The following is a 21502-nucleotide window of genomic DNA, read 5'->3' as shown; positions in this document are numbered from 1 at the left end:
AGGCAGAAGGAGAAGGGGGCAGCAGAGGATGAGATGGCTGGATGGCATCACTGACTCAATGGGCATGAGTCTGAGCAAATTCCGGGAGACAGTGAAGGACAGGGAGGCCTGGCGTGCTGCAGTTCATGGGGCTGCAAAGGGTCACACACAACTGAGCAACTGAACAACAACCCTCCAAAAACCTAATATCCTGATACATGTGGGACTCAGTCTACATGACCTCCAGCAAAGAGATGCACAAAGAAAAAGCCTCCCTATAGAACGGTTGGTGAATCTTAAGCCATCTTTCTAAAGAGAGTCGTCCCCTGCACTTCACACTACTGGGATTTATGAACTCTGCTTTTGTTCTGCTTTCAGGATATGAGAGAGACAGCTCTGAGAACCTTCAAGTGAATTCAGGGCATTCAGAAGGCCAGCCTCTTGAATTAAGGCTTTTTCTAGGTTAATTCCACTCTATGGCTTCCTTCTACATCCTCTTTTCTGTGTCTATTTCACTGTATCTATAGTGCATTGTCTGGAACTCTTCTGCAAGCTTCTCAAGGTTGGGGACCCGTAGTGAGCAGAGTCCAGTGCTACACAAGCAAAATATTTATCTGAAATATATGAGGTTCTCTTTCTTCTCTCCACCCCGCCTTCTCTATTTTCTCCTTGCAGATTCAGGAAATAACATCAGAGATGTTTTCTAAACCCACAGCAATCTCATCTTGCTCCAGAAACTCAGGACTCCGCCCCCAGAGGTGAGCACACTAGGACAGGATGCTGTACTGGCAGGAAAAAGGAGAGTCCTCCAGCTGGAGAACAACCTTCTGAGCAAACACCCTAGGTCACAGCCATCTTCAAATCCAAAGAGTGAGCCCAACTGAAATGCCCCAAGGTGCTCCCAGCCCCCGAGAAAGAGAGAGAAAGATGCACAAAGAAGGAAGAAGAGGTTCAAATGGCAGATGAGGGAAAACCAGGAAGGTGAGAAGAAAGAAAGGCAGAGCAAGTGAGACTGCAGGGAAGAAAGAAGGAGGCAATGCAGAGGGAAAAGGGGGAGTGAAGGGGGATAGTGTGCAAGCAGAAACAGAGGAGAGTAATATAGATGGAGACAGAAACACACAGAAAGAGAGCGAGCGAGGAAGCTGCTGAGCAGACAGTCAAAGGCTTCATTCTCCCCAAATGCATGCTCTCCCGCCCCCTCTCTGCCCCTCCCCACTCCTGTTCTCATTTGACCTGAAAGACTGAGCCAGAACGAAATTCCCCAGCAGCAGAACCTACCTCGGGTGCAAAGACGGCCAGCTGTCCCCTTCTCTCCTGGGGCTTCTCAGGCAGGAGGAATCCCCCCACATCTCAGTCGAGCCTGACAGATCCAGGAAGACCTCTGGGAGCTCCTGCCGACCCAAGTCAGGTGTAACAACAACCTAACTCCTCTGCTGACAGCTGTGAGATCGCCACCCCAGCTGTCATGGCGACACGGGGCACAGATTCCCTCGGTGCTCAGGGAACGAACTTCACATCAGGAGGCTCAGGGTCAAAGGGGGTCACTTGGCGAAATCCATCAGAGGAAGTAGGTCAGGTCACAGCCTCCCAGTTTGTCTTGGATGTCTTTAAGAAGAACCATGTATGAGGTCCCTCCCAGGAGCTAGACATTTCCTTGGGAAGAAGTAGCATCATCTCTCTGTCTTAGAGCTGGGAGGGGCCGACGTGAATGCTCCGTGGTGCTATTATGGACTAAAACTAGTAGCAGCTGCCTCTTGAGAAGCTAGTCCCCTCCAAGGCCATTTCGAAAGAGAGAATATGGTCTAACTGGCAGTTGCCTAGCATTCAAGTTTCTGAAGACTCGGGAGTGAGATGAGATGGCTCCAGTGATGGGGTGGGGAAACCAGGAAGAAAGGCCCAGATAGGAAGCTTTGGGAACCTGCTTCCCCCTCGTTTTCCAAAGGCCACACATCCCTGTCCCAGCCCTGCCAACCCCTAAACAACATTATGTGAGAGGCATCCGCATTTCAGAAGCTGGGAATATGTCGTCTCTCATTCTCCCTGGCTGCCCAAATCAGAAGATAGAACAGTCTGGAAGGTTGCTAAGGCAACCAGAATCCCCAGAGAGCCCAGCTCTTCATAAACCCTTTCCACTCGGGCATGCTCTGACTTGAAATGGTGAGGATGATGAAAACACACACACACACATTCTGAGAAGGATACATCCGTGTTTCAACATTCACTCTCGACGTGAGCATCCCTTTTGCCTCTGGGTGGGCCTTCTCTTCCCCCGCCTTCTCCCCCTGGACTGTCAGGAGTAATATTCCAGAACAGATGTAGAAAACTGGCACTTCATAGCCTCAGAGCAGGTATCTGAATCATGAGCACTTTATATTGCATTTCAGATTTGGAGAAGTCAAGCTCCCAATCAAGATGGTGGTGCCTGGCCCTAAAAGGACGCCACTGAATCGCTCCAAAGAGCATCTTCCCTGCTAAAGGGGAAGAAGTAAAGAATGAGGCCCAGTTCAAGAGTCGAGGGAGGGATTTAAAAAGCTAAGGACCCAGAATGGCCTGGATGTGGGCTTTGGACCCAAAGCGGGAACCCTGGGAGGAGGCTTTGCCTATGGGAGAGGGGTAAGCAGGGTAATGAACTAGAAATCATTACGGAAGTTCACGCATTTGCATAGCATCACCCACAGGATCCCAGCTGAGTTCCTGGGCCTTTCCCCACGAAGTGCGGGGTGGGGGGACAGACGTCAATGTTCCCATCAAACGGGTGGGGACACTGAGGCACAAAGAGGAACTGCGGCCCCCAAGTTACCCTGTAAAGTGCGGCAACATCCAGACACAGTGTCTCTCAAGAAAACCCTCAAGAGGCTGTACCTCGTAAGTTGGCTCTTAAAGAAAAGCTTTAAAAAAAAAAAACTCATCAAGGAGTCTTAAAGCCTAGATTATAAAACTAAAAACATGTTAACAGTCCTTTCAGTTTCTGAACTGCACCCAGGAGAGCTCAGAACAGGTCATCACAGTTTATCAAGGCAGCAAATGAATGGCAGTGCAAAGAGGAGGAAGAGGGGACGTGGGCAGGTGGCACAGGAAGAGCAGCTCAGTTCACGATGGAAGAAGATGGCTCAGACCAGGTAGGGGCACCTCCGGGCATCTCCCTGGTGACAGCCAGCGGCTGTGGCTCCAGGGCTAGAGCAGGAGGATGTTTACCTGACTCAGCAAAAAAAAAAAAAAAAAAACCACCCTCTACCAGTGAGGCTGTCGGCAAAAGAACAATGCTTCTTCCTTACTCTAAACCGCCTATCTCGTTGCTTGCAAAATGCAAACAGAAACCCACACTAGCATCCAGTGTGTGCTTTTACCTGGCGGCAGATTTAAGCTGGAGTCTGCGTTAGCAAGCCTTCAGCTGCAAACCTAAGTCAGATTCCCAGGAAGAAGGATGGAGGGCTAGAGAGGGCTGGGGGAAGTGAGGGAGAGGAATTTGCTGTCAGCAACAAGACTCCTCCACCGCTCCGAGATGGCACTGTCTAAGGGACACCGCTTCCCTAAGAAGCAGTCAGGCCAGGTGCTTGGTTCCGTTCGGCCATTTCTCGCAGCTCCATGGTTCCCCTTTGTCAGTTCCTCCGCACAGGAAGGCACCTGAACAGACAGAGTATTTGGCTCTGAGAAGGAGGAGCCTTCCTGGAAACCAGAGAGAGGGGAATCAGAGTCGAGAGAGCTAAGTGGAGACCAGAGACTAACATCTACCATGCCAGGTCACGCTAGAAGAATCCATTGGCCCTTTAGGTCCAGGACTGACCTCTCACGTCCTCCAAATGGCCAAGTGGCATCGTAGTTTCTCTAATTGCATCCAAGGTTAGAGACAGATAACATATGTCCAGGCTGTGCAACTGAAGACTCTCCTAAGGCTTCTCTGCAGAATGACCAGCCGACCTTACAGGGCACTGGAGGAAAACAACAGGATGAGTACTGTTTCTGCCCACCAGCTTCGGCTAGTTAGCACGTGGCCAGAAGCTACGACGGGAGGGTGCATGCCCCAAAGCCAAGGATGCTAAGGAGAAACAAGACCCTGGTATGCCTGGTTTCCAGCCTGTTGATGTCACTCTTCCTAGAGACATCACAAGTCCCAAACGTGAAAAATCAGAGTCTCGAGGGAAGGTCAGATGGAAATCTCGTCCACGTGACATAAGATGGGCACGAATGGGTGGCACCATTAGAATTTCAAAAATATCACTTAGATGGAGAAACCTGGGATGCTGCAGGGGTCAAGTAACAAGGCTGACAGTCCAGGTGTGTGGTCCTGGCGCCAACCACTGGGTGTGAGGAAGAGAGTCAGGAGGTCACCTGGAGCTGGGATGCGAGTAGTGGAGGATGAGAAGGGTCCCTAAGGAAGGGTGTGTTCGGTGTCTTCCTTCCATGCAGGTGCTGCCTGCATCTGTCAAACCTCAGTGAGCATCCTTTTCTCTGCATACCCTCGATGTGGAGTGGGAAGGTAGCTGGGTCTCCGCTCCCGAGTGGCCTCCGAGAATTCAGGCTTGCCAAGTCCACTGTCGGCTGCCTTCAGGTCCGGGGCAGGCTGCCCACAAGTGACGTGGGTATACTGGCCTTGCTCCTCCTGCTCCGTCTCTCGGTGGTAGAAGTAGTTGAAGTTGGAGACGATGACGGGCACGGGCAGGGCGATGGTGAGAACCCCGGCGATGGCACACAGTGAGCCCACGATCTTGCCCCCCACCGTCATGGGGTACATGTCCCCATATCCTACGGTGGTCATGGTGACCACCGCCCACCAGAAGGCATCCGGGATACTGGGAAAGAGCGAATCATCGTCATCGGCCTCCGCGAAGTAGACGGCGCTGGAGAAGAGGATGACCCCGATGAAGAGGAAGAAGATGAGCAGGCCCAGCTCCCGCATGGAGGCCTGCAGCGTCTTGCCCAGGATCTGCAGCCCCTTGGAGTGGCGGGACAGCTTGAAGATGCGGAACACGCGGACCAGGCGGATCACTCTGAGGATGGCCAGGGACATGGCCTGCTGCCCGTTCTGGCCGCCCCCGCCACTGGCCGGCTGCTGCTCCTGCTGCTGCACCAGCTCGGTGCCCAGGGTGATGAAGTAGGGGAAGATGGCCACCAGGTCGATGATGTTCATGATGTTCCGGAAGAAGGCTGCCTTGCTGGGGCAGGCAGAGAAACGTACCAGTAGCTCGAAGGTGAACCAGACGATGCACAGCGTCTCCACCAGAAAGAAGGGGTCCGTGAAGAAGGAGCCCCCGAGAGTACTTAATGAGGATGAGCCCCCTGCCACCATTCCCCCGGGGGCGATGCCAGGATGGAAGGTATAGGAGTCACCTTCATCCTCCTCTTCCTCCTGACTGCCCCTGGACACTGGGGAGACACCGCCACCGTTGCTTCCACCTCGACCGTCTGCACGGAACTGGGGCAGCGTTTCCAAGCAGAAGATGACGATGGAGATGAGGATGACCAGGACTGAGACGATGGCGATGCCCCGGGCGGGCCCCGAGCTCTCCGGGTACTCGAAGAGCAGCCACACCTGGCGCTGGAAGGGCTGGGAGGGCAGCGGCTTCTCGTCCACGCCACCCTCGGGCAGGCAGCCCTCGTCCTCGCGGAAGGCAGCCAGGGCCTCGTCCCCCAGCTGGTAGAAGCGGATCTCCTCCAGGAAGATGTCCAGCGGCACGTTGACCGGCCGGCGCAGCCGGCCCCCCGACTGGTAGTAGTAGAGGATGGCGTCGAAGCTGGGCCGGTTGCGGTCGAAGAAGTACTCGTTCCTCAGCGGGTCGAAGAAGCGGACGCGGCGGCCGGGGTCCCCCAGGAGCGTGTCCGGGAACAGCGACAGGGTGCGCAGCTGCGTCTCGAAGCGCAGCCCCGAGATGTTGATGACCAGCCGCTCGCTACTACAGCAGCCGCCGCCACCGCCGCCGGCCTCCGGGAAGTCTCCCGCATCCTGTTGCTCGCCCTCCGGCCCGCGGACCTCCCCCGGCGCCGCCAGCGTCAGGGATTTCTCCGATCGCATGTCCCCTCCGCGCTGCGCTCCCCGCCGCTAGGACGGCGCCCACGACACGACCACCACCCGGGCGCCGCGGCGCCTCCCAGCTCTCAGCGGCGCCCTCTTTGCAGGGTGGGGCTCGCGGTCCCTGAGTCCCGAAGCCCTGGTCTCTGCCGGGCTAGGTCTGAGGAGGTGACCGGGGCGCGGAGGGTTCGGCCCCGCGCCTCCAGCTATCCGCGCCGGATGCCAGATGGAGCTTGGAGTACCTGGAACCGCAGCCTGGCGCGTGTGCAGCTGGACGCCCGAAAAAGACGCGTGGCTTGGCCCCTCTCGCCCCGCCCCAGACTGGGCTCCGAGACGCGGGGGTCCGCCCTGGGTGTGAGCACTTCCCAGCTCCCGCGGCTCCAGACCCGCGGCCGCCGTCGGGACCCGTGCCCCAGATGCGCCTCCCTCCGACTCGGCCAAGACGCCCGGCGGGGCTCGGCCTCCGCCCAACGGCCACCGCGCGTTCCGCTGGCCAAGGTCGCCGTTCCCGCCGCCACGGCCGCCACCGCCTCCCTCCGAGCCGCGCCGCCGGCCTGCGAGAGGGGCCCTGGGGCCGCCCCGGGGGCCGGGGCGCGCGGACCCACCTCCCCAGCGCTCAAGCCTTCGCTGCAGCCGCCGCAGCTGCAGCGGCTCGGCTCTCCGCTCTGCCCTTCCTTCCCAACACACTCTCTCCAAGTGACGTGGCAGGCCCCGCCTGCTGCCCCCTCCCACCCCACTCCCGCATGACACCCCTCGCCCGGCCAGGGGCTGCGCGAGCCCGGGCGCGGCGCGCAGAAGCACCCTAGCCTCTCCGGCAGTCTTTCCCGCGCTCTCCTGGCACGCCTCTCCCTTAAGCGCGTCCGCATCCGCCGCCCTCAGAACAGGCGCTTACCCCCCTGCCACACCCCCCCGCCCCCGCAACCGCTTCTCCCTTTTCGGTTTGCGGAGTTGACCTGCGCAGTGCATTTCATCAATAAGAAAACACCCCGCCCCGCCACCAGGCACAGAGGTCCGTGCCTCCACTCACCCCGAAACTGAATGACAAAAAAAAAAAAAAAAAATCAAATCATCTTTTCTCCTTCTGAATTTACAAAGATCCATTTGCCAGTTTCTCCAATCTCCACTTACAAAATAAAGGAAGCACGTTTTGATGTCCAGGGAGCTCCTGATTTAAACTGTACTTGAGTGTCACTCCCCAGAGTGGGTCTTTTTGCAAACCTAGGAGGGCGGGTGAGGCTGCCCTTCTTCTAGGATTGCAAAGTGAGAGCCCAGAAAAGGGTGGAGGTCGCCTGTTGCCTTTCCCAGCAGAGGTTTTCCAAGGGAGCTTGGGCAGCAGTCCCAGGGAAAAAAGAACCAGAAGATGGTGGCATCTCACAGGTAACATAATCTAAGGAAGTATTATACACCTTGGAATTCATAAGCTCCCAGCCTCCCTGGGAACGAATCTGGAGTGTCTGAGAAGGGAGTGTCGATTAAACTAATGGCTGTGCTTCCTCGCCACCTAATATGTGCCAACCACCTTCTGGGTGCCGCACATGCAGCATCTCATTCACTCCCCCACAATCTTCTGAGAAAGATGGCCTCTGCTCCTAGGCAATATTACAAGGAAGACCCACCTGGCAGTATTTGGGGAGGGACCAGATTTGGTTGTAGGGAGTCTCCAGGAGGGAGGAGGTAAGAATGGTTTTCCACCCATTTCGGCCAGAGACCATCACTAGATCAGATAGGTTAGGGTCTGATCGTTTCACACTGCCTACCTACCCAGTAGGGTTGATGCTGGCTTCTCATTGCCTCAGTTTCCCCTTTTGGGGGTGGCTATGGACAAACATAAGTTGGCTGACAACCAGAACAAGAAGGTGTTCTTAGAGCACTGGTACAAGTTCATGGACGATCATGATGGGAAGGATACATAGAGCTACTCTCAAACCACAAGACTCGTGTGAGAGTTCTTTGCATAAAGCGCGGTGTTGTAAAACCACAGTGGTCCATTCCCAGCAGGGTTCTGGGGAGGAAGGTGAGTTGGGAACCAAGTAGGCTGGATGTGTAGGGCAGAGGTCAAGTGCTGAGATAGTAGGAGACAGATGGCCGCACCACCGCGTTTTCATTCTCTAGTCTGGTGCCTCACCATGCCTTCTAGGTAGTCATTTCCATTTCATTCCTGGTCATTGCTGCTCCCTTCTCCCAACTTGCCTGTTTCAGTGAATGTCAAAAGCACAAGTGTATCATCCAGTCAGTATCTTTCTTTTTCACAAGCTATTGTCATCAATCAATTTAAACTTTGCACTAGTAGGTTGCTCCATTCAATTTTTTTTTTACTTTCAAGAAAGAAAAGGAAACCTACAAGTATAACCCAGAAAGTACTGGAGTTTCTTGGTTTGTCTTTACCCCTGTCCAATTATCTGTAATTCTTTTCTGAGTGGTAAACTGACTTACTCATGATTCCTTTTATTTTTGGTGAGCAGTTTTTACCATGAAATAGTCATTGGCATGCTTGTTTTCATCACTGCCGTTTTTATGTACGAGGTTGTCCACTAGGTCAGTCACTCTTCCAAGCAAACCTTGGAGAAACGTGGGGAGGAGCCTGAATTCTGTCTAAGATGGTGATGGGAACAGCCCTTTGAGTGTCGCCTGGGTTAAGGCTGCCAAGCTACAGTCAGAGAGAAGCTCCATAGTTGCCTTGACGTGGGGCATAAGGCTCTACCCCAAGAGAGGTCTCACTGGCACAGAAAGGTTCCCCCCAAGGGAAAACCCATTAGCAAGTTCGTGAATCAGAGTTCTGTTTTTAGTTCTTGTGTGAAAGAGACTCATTTCTTAGCCACAGAAAAGCCCTTTTCTCTAGATCATTCCTCTCAAGCAGATATTAAGGGGTGAGTAAAATCACACCTTTAGACGTGCCAGTTCCCACATGAAGGAAGACAAGAAGAATAACCCCATCCTCAGACTGCAATGCCACCTCCAGTGACAAGTGAACATTTCTCCAGAATTTACGGAGCCCCAGTTTCATGACAGCATAGGCTTTCCTAATTCTATCTAAAGCCAGACGTTTTCACTGATGGTCACTATCATTCATTTATTTAATAAGTTTGCACTGAGAAGTTATGGGATGCCCATCATGTGCCAGGTGCTGGGGTTTTAGGAGTAACCTGGACAGACCATCTGCTTTTATTTCTTGCAATAAATATATAGCATTCTAGATAGAAAATTTTCACAGTAAACAATAAAGAAGATATTTACATATTGTGCTAAAGGCTCTGAAGAAAATAAACTGGATGCTGAGTTAGGCACGAACCTGGGAATTCTGCTTTGAAGCATCAGGTGGTTGGGAAAGTTCCTTCTGAAGAGGTACTAATTTAACTGAGAATTCAAAGAGAATGAGCCAGACTTGCTACAAGCAGGGAAGATCATTCTGGGCAGACAAGTTCCAAAGCCGTGAGCTAGACAGGTCATAGGTATGTGTGTGTGTGTGTGCACACTTGTGTGTGCATGTGTGTACGAGCATGTGCGCTTGTCATTACCCCAGCAGTGGGATCTTCATGGTTTTCCTCTGGGGAGACTTAGCCTTGCTTCTCTGAGTAATCTCTGTGAATGGTCCTTTCCACTGCCCCTTCAGCCATAGACCTCCATGGAAGGAAAGAGTTGTAAGGGGTCAGCTTCCTCAGTTCCTATCTGTCTACAGGTGTGCATACACATACCCTTCCTAAGAAGAATCACCTCTCTCTCTAGCTTTTCACCGTAGATTGTTGAGGGCAGGAATAATAAGTTCTACACTGTGTCCCATGACCATTTCCCTCCCTCTGGGCTTTCCCTGGGACCAGAGTGACAAGTGGAGGACAAACGCAAATACGTCTTATAGATAAGGATCATTTATAATTAGCTGCTTAGCTGGAGTTTTTGACGATGATGGTGATGATATCAGCTACAGACTGGTGAAGGAGATAATGATGCTCCAGAATCCACCAGAGAAAAATCTAACAGTTTTCAGTTGAGTGAAGCTATATATTGGAAAAGGAATGCATTAGACATCTGAGTCGTGCAAATCAACAGCCCTAGGAGATGACTAACCCTGCCAAGAAATAAATCTATAAAGAGCATTTTATCATTCAGGGAGGATCCCAAGAGCACTTGTTAGTTCTGCAAGTTTGCAGCCTGCTTCTTCATCCCATTTCCCTACTGTGGCATCATCAGTGATATTTTCCAAATGTCTCCAACTCTCTCCATTTCAGGAAGGTGGGGAACTGTACACTCTACTCACTTACGGTTGGACCAGGCCAGTAGTTCTAACCAATGAGCTGTAAGCAGAAGTGATGTGTGTCATTTCTGAACCAAAATATTTCATTAAAGCCTCCAGAACTTTCTTTATCATAGCCACAATGGTCAGCATCATCCATGATGGTGACTGCTCTGGCAGAATGAGATGAGTCCCAGAGTGAAGTGACCTGAGACAGGGCCCCCAGACAAAGCAACAGGGATGAAGCATAAGTAAGAAAAAATCTTTTGTTCTAATTTTCTGATATCTGGGGATGGACTTATTTCCATGGCCTAATTTAGTCTACCCACACTGACTCACTATAATACCCAGAATTGAGAAGCTACTATAACCAAAACCTAAAATTTATGACCTGGTACGTTGCCTGGAAAATCCCATGGACAGAGGAGCCTGGTAGGTTGCAGTCCATGGGGTCTCGAAGGGTCAGACACAACTGAGCAACTTCACTTTCACTTTTCACTTTCATGCACTGGAGAAGGAAATGGCAACCCACTCCAGTGTTCTTGCCTGGAGAATCCCAGGGACAGGGGAGCCTGGTGGGCTGCCGTCTATGGGGTCGCACAGAGTTGGACATGACTGAAGTGACTTAGCAGCAGCAGCATGTGGTTCAGACAGTAAAGAAATTGTCTGCAATCCAGGAGACCCAGGTTTGACCCCTGGGTCAGGAAGATCCCCTGGAGAACAGAATGACTATCCACTCCAGTATTCTTGCGTGGAGGATCCCATGGACAGAGGAGCCCAGTGGGCTATAATCCATGGTATCACAAAGAACTGGACACAACTGAATGACTACAACAGCAACAATCAGGGGCCAAGTTATGGGTAATAAAGACATTTTATTGGGGGCTGTTATGGGCCATTCATGTTATGAGTGGCAAAATATTTGAAAAATTGTTTCTGGTGATAACTTAGAAGGCAGATAATGTACCTAAAAACTCGTACATCTGTGAAGAAGTTGGAAACCAGATGGTTAGTATCACATGGTAGCTACTATTGGCAGCAGAGAGGAGATGGACAAGAGAGAGTCCAGAAACATGGGGATTTTCAGGGTTGGCAGAGGCAACTGCTTGTCAATCAGAAATAAATAAAATTTAAAAGACTTCTGTGCCAGAAGGGCTGACTAGGATTCAGGCTTGCTTCATGGAGCAAGTCAAGCATAGGACAATTATGCCCCTTGCTAATACCTCTGAAGAAAATAAGGTGTTTTACAGAAGCCTAATTAAAGTTGTAGCTTTCAAAAAACAAGTATTTGCATTAGACAAATTGACTTCTGGGGGTAGAAGGGAGAAGTTAGAGGGTATAAGCTCCCACTGAAAATGAATAGTCTTGGGACTTCCCTGCTGGTCCAGTGGTTAACACTTTGCCTTCCAATGCAGAGGATGTAGGTTCGATCCCTGATCGGGGAGCAAAGATCCCATATGCCCCATGGCCAAGAAACCAGGACATAAACCACATAAGCAATATTGTAACAAATTCAATAAAGACTTAAGTTTTTTTTAATTGTTAAAAAAAGGAAAACTAATAGGCTCAAATTATCCACTGTTAGGTTGATCTCAAGAAGAACTGTGGATATGGTTATTGGCTCCAGGAGGTATGGCTATATTTCCAGAGAGCTGCCTGGACAGATAGGAGAAAATCTAAGATGATTTACACCAGTCACGCCACCAAGGGAAGTGACATCTGGACTAACCCATGCAGGACTGTTCAAGACTCGCAACAACCTTTTTTTTAATTATATGCATTTATTTTTAATTGCTTGATGTGCAACAATCTTTAGGGTCCTAAATCTTTATGGTCAAGAAGCAGGCAGAGAAAGCTGCTCTGTCTCCAAGGAGCATATCACTTGCAACACCCATCTCAGGTAGGACCAAGGAAGATGACAGAGAAAAGGGGGGGAGAAGTCAGGGGACAAAGAACAGTGACCTGGGAATCCCTCCCAAGCAGCCACACGAGGACCTCTTTCTGTAAAGAGGTGTTCAGAACCGTCACGACCACAGTCTAGGGAAGGCTGCACTGATTCCATCTCTCCCCTTTCTGAATGGGAATATTTATTAAGGTTGTGTGTGTGTGTGTGTGTTAGTCACTCAGTTGTGTCCGGCTCCTTGTAACCCCCTTGACTATAGCTCGCCAGGCTCCTCTGACCATAGAATTTCCCTGATAAAATACTGGAATAGGTTGCCATTTCCTTCTCCAGGGGATCTTCCCGACTCAGGGAATCGAACCCAAGTCTCCTGCACTGCAGGCAGATTCTTTACCATCTGAGCCACCAGGGAAGCCCCAAATCAACCTTTGTCTGTTGTGCTGTAGACTAGGGAAAGATAATCTATCTTTTTGTTTCCCTGAGGTTTTTAACTAGGAGGAGCCACATCTATAACTGATTTAGAGACCAGAACATGTCCCTTTTCTAAATGCATTTATTTTTAATTGGAGGATAATTGCTTTACAATATTGTGGTGTTCTCTGCCATACATCAACATGAATCAGACATAGGTAAACATATGTCCCATCCCTATTGAACCTCCTTCCCACCTCCCACCCCATCTACCACCCCTCTAGGTTGTCACAGGGCACCTACTTCCAGCGCCCTGCATCAGGCAGCAAATTCCCACTGGCTATCTATTTTACATATGGTAATGTATATAGTTTATGCTTCTCTCTCAATTTGTCCCTCTTTCTCCTTCCCCCGCTGTGTTCACACATCTGTTCTGTATGTCTGCATCTCCATTGCTGCCCTGAAAATAGGTTCAGCAGTATCATCTTTCTAGATTTCATATGTATGTGCTAATATCAAACATGTCCCTTTGAACACAAAGACTACTGCCCATCATTGGAGGTCCTATACTTTGAGCTTGATATCTGGACTGGATAGGACTTTTGGGTTGTCTCTCTTAGAGAGTACGTGTATTTTGCCTGTGATGGTCAAACTTTTTTTTTTTTTTTTTTTTTGGTCAAACATTTTTGATCAGAAGTGCAGACAATGGTAGCCATTGCTGCTGTTTACCAAATATTTCCATCTTCCTACCTTCTGGGTACGTGGTAGGATTGTGTCCTTCCTGGTCCACGTTCGGTAGAGTGGGGTCACGTGACTAGTCCCAACCGATTCGCTGTGACTTGTGTCCCATCTATGGCATCACTGACTCAATGATCTCCAGGAGTAAACTCCGGGAGTTGGTGATGGACAGGGAAGCCTGGCATGCTGCAGTCCATGGGGTCGCAGAGTCGGACACGACTGAGCGACTGAACTGACTGTGTCCTATCTGGCCTGCAGCACTGTAATACCCTGAGTCTTCTCCTCTGCCATAACAATCCTGAGTGCTTGAGAAGGTGGCCGCTCCATCAACCTGGGCCCCAAGAATGCCAATGAAGTATGCATAGTCTGAGAAATAAATAATCCTTCAATGGAACCCACTGAGGTATGGGATGTTTATTACTACAGCTTAACCTAGCCTCTCCTGACTAATTCAGCTACTTGTTTTCCTGCTTGGAAATACATACAACAGACATCATTTTTATTTTTTGACTGTGCTAGGTCTTCATTGCTATGCAGGCTTTTCTCTAGCCATGGTTCACCGGCTTCTCACCATGGTGGTGTCTCTTGTTGCAAAGCAGGGGATCTAGGGCAAGCAGACTTCAGTAGTCGTGGCTCATGGGCTCAGTAGTTCTGTTTCCCGAGCTCCAGAGCACAGGCTTAATAGTTGGAGCATCTGGGCTCAGTTGTTCCATGGAGTGTGAAATTTTCTTGGACCAGGGACCAAACCTATGTCCCCTGCATTGGCAGGTGGATTCTTCACCACTGAGCCACCAGGGAAGCCCAACAATCATTAATGTTCTATTTTCTATGGCCACAAGAAAAAAAATGAACATAAATCATGAATTCATTTCAAAAGCTTAATCTTGGCCAACTCTTTTGTTCTTGGTGTTCTTGTTGTTAGTTATTTCTTCCTCCACCATATCATCCTGCAGAGGGGATGCTCGGAAAAGATGGAGAAAACATTTCCCTGATTCTTCCTCTACTGGAGTGAAGTGCAAGTTCATGAAGAGATGGATCTGGAAGCTCTGACACAGTTAAAGGAGTTGTTTCTCTAGTTGATTTTGCTAACTGGTGTTAAAAGTTCTTTTCGTTCTGATGACAAATGAAAGGATTTTTATAATTAAGGGTGGTGAAACAGCAGGTTTGTGATGGGAGCTTAAGGCAAAGGAAGTTCTATTGCTTTGCCTCAGAACAGAAGTAAAATGCTTTTTGATTGTCTTCCCAGGGTCAGGAACTTGCAGGAAACTAAAAAGGAACAAATTGGGACTTCCTTGTCAGTCTAGTGGTTAGAATTTGGCACTTTCATTGCCCAGGGCGTGGGTTTGATCCTTGGTTGGGGAACTAAGATCCCACAAGCTATGCAACACCACCACCAAAAAAAAAAAGTTTAAAGGAAGAAGCAAAGAAAGAGAATAAAATAAAAAAATAAAAAGAAAGAAATTAGAGAAGGCTGTCTATCAAGGAGGACAGGTCCCCAGAACAGAGTGGGGAGGCAAGATCACAAAGACCTTGAGAGGTAGCCTGTCAGATGCAGAAACTTAAACAGAGATGTCTGGTGTGCACTTTTAGCTTCTGGGCTTGGTTTCCCCTTGGATAATGACAGAGCTGCTTTGGAGAAAGAGACAGAGGAAGTTAGGGAGGACTCCACAGAAAGAGGAGACCCCACCTGAATCCACCACTCCCCTCTTTCTCTTTCAGATACAAATGGACACAGGGGAGCTGTAAGGGGAGGCCAGACAGCTGGTGCCTGGTTCCTTCCAAAGCATATATGCTTCCTACCCCCAAGTGTAAGGAGGTATGGGTGTGAGAGCTGGACCATAAAGAAGGCTGAGCACCAAAGAGCGCCAAAGCATTGATGCTTTCAGATCGTGCAGGAAAAGACTCTTGAGTGTCCCTTGGACTGCAAGGAGATCAAACCAGTCAATCCTAACGGAAATCAACTCTAAATATTCACTGGAAGGACTGATGCTGAAGCTGCAGCTCCAATACTTTGGCCACCTGATGCGAAGAGCTGACTCATTGGAAAAGACCTTGATGCCGGGAAAGATTGAGGGCAGGAGGAGAAGAGGGTGGCAGAGGATGAGATGGTTGGATGGCACCTCCAATGCAATGGACATGAATTTGAGCAAACTCTGGGAGGTGGTAAAGGACAGGGAAGCCTGGCATGCTGCAGTCCATGGGGTCGCAAAGAGTTGGATGAGGCTTACTGACTGAACAACAACAAAGCCCCCAAGCACCCTGCAGGCAAAGAGCCACTGTCCCTTGCCCAGTGAGTCTAAGTTGGATGTGGTTGGGCCTCCAAGGTGCTGCTCCCTTTCCTGAGGAGCTAAGAGTTTGATTTTCATGTTCTGGCTTGTCCGCTTTCCCAAGGGAATGAAATAGCTGGGGCTGAATAATGCAACACTCCCGGTCCACCGATGGTAGCCTCTCTCTTTTTTTAACTACAGCCTCTAATTCACTCCCAGGAACAAATTATATTTGATGGCCTTTTACTAAATTATTCATCCCTCCTCCCACTGCTCTCGGTGGTTCAGGAAGCCTGGAGATGGCCTGGGGTAGGGAGGACCTCATTTCCACCCAGATACAGTTCCCAGAGGCAGCCAGGCCCTGACCACAGTGGGGGCAGGATGCTGGCTGCCAGGCTGGGAGCAGGGAATCCAGAATCCCGCTCCACAGAGCTGGTCTTCCAGGACATCTGGAGGTTGGGGGCCTTGGGGGCCTCGGAGGCCGTACGGGAGGAGAGTGAAGGGGAGTCATGCTGCTCTCCTGGTTTCCCCACATTTCGTGAATTTCTTCTGAAGACCTGGAAGCCTCACCAGGCAGCCTTCACACACGTCCCTCTTCCTCCACACCCTCTTTTCTAAAATGTACAAGTTGTTCCCACCCAGGCCCGAGGCCAGGACACCAGCAAGGGGGTCAGAGTCCAGAGAAGGGGCGGGGGTGGAGGGGTGTCAGAGGGAATTTAGGGGAGAAAAGGGAGGGGTGATGGCTGCTTTCTCTCCATGTACGTTTCCCATCCAATGACCAGGGGACACATGTTCATAATATCATGAATAAGGCCCTCACTTGCTCACAGTGCTTTACAGTTGGCAAAGAACAGTCATGTTCAGAGGCTTGAGCCCTGAAGTCGAAGTTGGGGAGCTTGACTTCCAGATCTGGGGTGTCCATGTTCAGCCCACATCATTGCACTTTCCTGGGCCTGTTTCCTCCCTTGCACAGTGAGGGGTTTATATGAGAGGTCTTTGGGGTCTAAGGTAAATTCTAATCCTGGTTCTACAACCCTCACTCTCTGTCTTGTGAGCTCCTAATCCTAGGCTGTTACCATCTCAGAGGGTCTCTGGGCATGTGTTCACTGTAGGTAGAAAGAATTCCATTTTCTTCTAAAACAACAGCATCGGTAGAGAGCAGTTTCCCAATACAGGTCTCACATCGTGATCCCTGGCAACACCCAACAGGTCCTTCCCTTTGTTGGGGGAGAGGAGGACTTTAGGCACCCCTCCCAGCTGGTCCAGGACCTGATTCTTGGAGGTGGTGCCCAGGAGGATGTGTATCACCAGCTGCAGTGCACAGAGGCAGCAAGAGAGAAGGCAGACACCCCCAACACCCGGAGGCCACTTCCCCCCATCTTCCCAAGCAAGCCTGGACCACTCCGCATGGGGACATGCTCATGGGGACAAGATGAAGGATCTGACACTAGCGGCAAATTACAGTAGAGGACGTTTCCCAACTGACTTGTCATCTCGAGATCTCAAAGTACTCTGTGTCTCTCAGTTATTTCCAGAACCTGTTCATGTGAAAAGACTAGATTAGTTAGTGTGCACATTTTCAATTATATGAGACAGAGTATGGTAAGAATGTGTGAGTCCTGGACTACTCAAGCTGGATTAGCTGTCAAACAGAACTCTCCACCTAGTCCAGGGTGACCTGAGCAGTGTTTCTGTGTGTGGAGGGGACAAGTGGCTCCTTGAGAAGGCTGTCACCATGCTCACTTGTCTTGTCATCGCCTGCTGTCTTGGTCACACACACTGGTAACCCAAGAGGCAGTCATCCATCTATTCAACAAATAATCATTGAGCGTCTCCTGTATACCAGTACTGTGTTAGATGCTGGGTTGAAAGTGTTGTATGAAATAGCCATAAGCATGACCCTAACCCTCAGGACAATCTACCCACCTGGCGAGGGGGGAGTATATACATACAGGTGTACAGAGGGGCTTCCCAGGTGGCTCAGTGGGTAAATGAGGAGCAATGCAGCAGGTGTAGGAGTCACCAGTTCGATTCCTGGATCAGGAAGATGCCCTGGAGGAGGGCATGGCAACGCACTCCAGTGTTCTTGCCTGAATAATCCCATGGACAGAGGAGCCTGGCATGCTATAGTCCTGGCATGCAGAGTTGGGCATGACTTAGCAACTGAGCACACATGCATGTACCGACATAGCGTACAGACACAGGTGCACACACACACGTTTACAGGGACCGAGAGGCTCCTCAAGCAGCCCTAGCTGTTTCGGGACTCGGGAATTCACATCATCCCAGCTGAGACCCCAGACACCACAGGAGATACAGAACATCCCCACTCTGACTTGTCTGGATTCCTGAGCCCCAGAATCATGAGCTATAATGACAGCAAATCAATATTTGAAGACACGAGGTGTCAGCTGCCTGGTCATGCAGACAGAGATAACTGAACCCCTCAGAGAAGCCACGTAACCTGCAGAGAGTTGTTCAGCTATTAGGTTTTACAGCAGAGGTTCCAACCCAGCTGAGTTGCGACAATTGACTGCCTCCTGGGGAGTGAGGGTGGGGGTAGAGTCCAGGGGAGCCCAGAACTTTCCTCAAAGTGGGACTAGCCCTCTGCACTTTCTCTTCACACACACACTCACACACACGCATGCACACAAACACATACACATGCACACAAAAACATGTGCGCGCGCACACTTGCGCACACATGCACATGCGTGCATATGCACGCACACACACACGGACTCACTCACCCCTAGGCATCACATTTCACCATCTCATCATCAGAAGGGAGTCCATGCAGGAAAAGCACCGGCAGAAAGTCCCTCCTTTAGAGAGAAAGCTGCAGCTCAGCTAAGCCGAGTCAGCAGACCTGTGAAATCCGAGTCTGGCTGGTGCAGGCCACACTCTAGCCCTGTTCTGCAACACATAAGGTTCCAATTTGAATTCCATTTCCATGAAAAACACGTCCAGCCGAATCTTCTGGTCCTTCCCGAAGCCAGGAAGGGGCCCCGCGCTAGGAAAGAGCCCTGCATCCTTACAAAACAGGTTCCTACTCTCTTGTCAAAAACAAGGAGGTTGAGAATGGGGGATGCAGGGGGGCAGGGGAGGTGGAGGGTGGGCCCCCGCTGTCTGGAGATTCTGCTCTCGGGGTATTCTGTGCCATCAGCTCAGGAATTGGCCGAGGAAAGGGCAAAGCAACCTTAGGGAAACAGGAAAGGGAAGTTGCAACTTTTGATACCTATCACATGTTTTGTTGTTAGTTGCTAAGTCCTTTCTGACTCTACGACCCCATGGACTGAAGCCTGCCCGGCTCCTCTGCCCTTGGGGTTTCCCAGGTAAGAATACTGGGGTGGATTGCCGTTTCCCTCTCCAGGGGATCTTCCCAAACCAGGGATCAAACCTGCATCTCCTGCTTGGTAGGTGGATTCTTTACCACTGAGCCGCCAGGGAAGCCCACCTTTCATATGTCCAGATTCTATTTCCGCTTGGGGAAATATCAAACCACACAGGCATCCCTGAGTTCCCTTAGAGCCCTGGGTGGGTGGGGACTGAGCATATGGCGCCCGCACCCTGAATTGTAAATGGGAACCAGGCAGGGTGTGGACTAATTTACAAGGCCAGAGAGAAGCCCTCTGATCTGACTGCAGCCCCCATACATCACTGTCTAAATAATAGAGATTCATACCTTATTGAGTGAGTGGAAAAAAGAAATGATCTCCACACAACTGCCCTGATGTCAAGTCCCTAAAATATTAGGAAGTGTGTGGCCCACTCCCCATTCAGATGCCCTCTGATCTTCTGAGAAACGGGGGAAGCTCCTTTGCCCACTGGTAGGGCCCAAGCTCAAGGGAGATGACGAGGAAGGAGCACAGACCAGACGCCACTCTCCAACTGTGTGAGCCTGGATGCATTTCCCAACCTCTCTGAGCCTCCGTGTTCCCATCTATATGTGGTACTTATACACAGTGGAATATTACTCGGCCATAAAAAGGAACAAGTTTGAGTCAGTTGAACTGAGATGGACGAACCTAGAGCCTGTTTTACAGAGTGAAGTCAGTCAGAAAGAGAAAAATATCATGCTAACGCATATATATGGAAGGGAGATTAGCAGTGACATATATACTCTACCATGTTGAAAGTAGATAACTAGTGGAAAGCTGCTGCATAGCACGGGGAGCTCAGCTTAGTACTGAGCTAGAGGGAAGAGATGGGTGGGGTGGGAGGGAGGGAATGTATGTGTACATCCAGCTGATTCACTTTGCTGTACACCAGAAAGTAGCAAGACATTGTAAAGCAATTGTCCTCCAACTAAAGATAAAAAATATTTTTTAAAGAAACATTGACCAAAGGGGAAAAAAAAATGAAGCTAAAATCTCTTTTCCCCCCAAATTAATGTGAAGACATATGGGATAGTTTTCATCAAGTAGAAACTTAATAACCGTAGTTCCTTTCACCTTAGCTTCTGTTGGCACAAGGAATGAACTTTTGCCATGGAAGTCTGTAGCCCTAGTTTCTTCCTCTTCCTTCCACCTCCTTGCCCTTGCAGTCTGGGTTCCTTACAGTCCAGGTATGAAGATTCTGTCTGGGGTGTGAGGTTGTATATTGGGTTTAAATCTCGTCTCCCCCACTCCAGGGAAGTTACTCAACTAATACGGACTGAATATTTCTCATCTATGAACTGGGAGTCCTGACAGTACCTCTGTCAGTGGAGTTAAAAGGACAGAGTCATGAACTGGCAGGCTGCACCCTATGGGGCACCCCGCACCCCAATCTACTTCATGCACCCTGGCCTGGCTGCTCACTTCCAGAGAAAGGGGCATCTTTCTCTAATTTGCATGATGTTCTCTATGGGCTAAAGCTGACCCTGAGCTGGTGTGAGGATGAAATGAGATAGAGCAAGAATGTCACTCACCCTAGTTCATCACAGGAAGAAGCTTTAAAAATATGCCCCAAATCTGATGACTTTTTCTCACCCTTTTAGAGCTCTAGGAGTTTCTCCATTGGCCTCCTGCCAGCAATGTGCTGGTACCCATACTGATTCACAAATGTCAACTGCTAGCAACTCAAGAGTCCATCCACAGACGAATGGAGAAAGATGAGGGACATATATACAATGGAATACTACTCAGCCATAAAAAATATGAAACAATGCCATTTCCAGCAACATGGATGGACCTAGAGATTATCACACTAAGTGAAATAAGTCAAACAGAGAAAGACAAATATATGATATCGCTTATATGTGGAGTCTCAAAAATAGGAAAAAATAAACTTATTTAGAAAATAGAAACACAGACATAAAAAACAACCTTTTTTTTTTATTTGCCTTTCTAAAAAAAATTTGCAATGTTGTGTTGGTTTCTGCCATACAAAAAAAGGGTGTTTTTTTTTGTGTCCGACTCAATGGTGTCCGACTCTTTGCAACTCTATGGACTGTACCCCACCAGGTTCCTCTGTCCATGGAATTCTCCAGGCAAGAATCTTGGAGTGGGTTGCCATTTCCTTCTCCAATAAAATAAGGGAATCAGCCATAATTATACATACATGCCTTCCCTCTGGAATCCCTCTCCCCTCCCTGCATCCTATCCCTCCAGGTCATCGCAGAATGCCAGACTGGGCTCCCTGTGCTCACAGCAACTTCTCACCAGCTATCCATCTTAAACCTGATAGTGTATTTTTGTTGATGCTGTTTTCTCCATTCATCCCACTCTCTCCCTCCCCTACTGTGTCCACAAGTCTCTTCTCCACATCTGTGCCTCCATTCCTTCCCTGTAAATAAGTTTGTCAATACCATTTTTCTAGATTCTACATATGTGTGTGTGTTAATATACCATATTTGATTTTCTCTTTCTGACTTACTTCACTCTGTATAACAGGCTCTAGGTTCCTCCCCCTCACTAGGACTGACTCAAAACAATCTTATGGTTACCAGAGCTTCTAGGACATTCTCTCTCTCCTCCTCCGTCTCTCAC

The 21502-nt window shown here is 49.8% G+C and overlaps 1 protein-coding gene across 7 annotated transcripts in view; it reads right to left on the bottom strand.

Annotated features, from left to right (window-relative positions):
• Positions 1–6104, bottom strand: part of KCNA6 (potassium voltage-gated channel subfamily A member 6) — a 36167-nt gene extending 30063 nt beyond the window's left edge. For 3 of the 7 annotated variants that reach the window (XM_043441128.1, XM_043441126.1, XM_043441127.1), the window contains exon 1: positions 1258–6104. In XM_043441128.1, coding sequence (XP_043297063.1) covers positions 4403–5989 — 1587 coding nt within the window. In that variant the 5' untranslated portion in view covers positions 5990–6104 and the 3' untranslated portion in view covers positions 1258–4402. The remainder of the gene's footprint in view (positions 1–1257) is intronic. The other 4 variants (XM_043441130.1, XM_043441129.1, XM_043441132.1 and 1 more) reach the window with 2 other exon arrangements.
• Positions 6105–21502: the final 15398 nt, after the last annotated feature.

Source organism: Cervus canadensis, chromosome 21, assembly GCF_019320065.1.
Source record: "Cervus canadensis isolate Bull #8, Minnesota chromosome 21, ASM1932006v1, whole genome shotgun sequence".
Classification (NCBI taxonomy): domain Eukaryota; kingdom Metazoa; phylum Chordata; class Mammalia; order Artiodactyla; family Cervidae; genus Cervus; species Cervus canadensis.
This window is presented reverse-complemented; position numbering and strand designations above follow the sequence as displayed.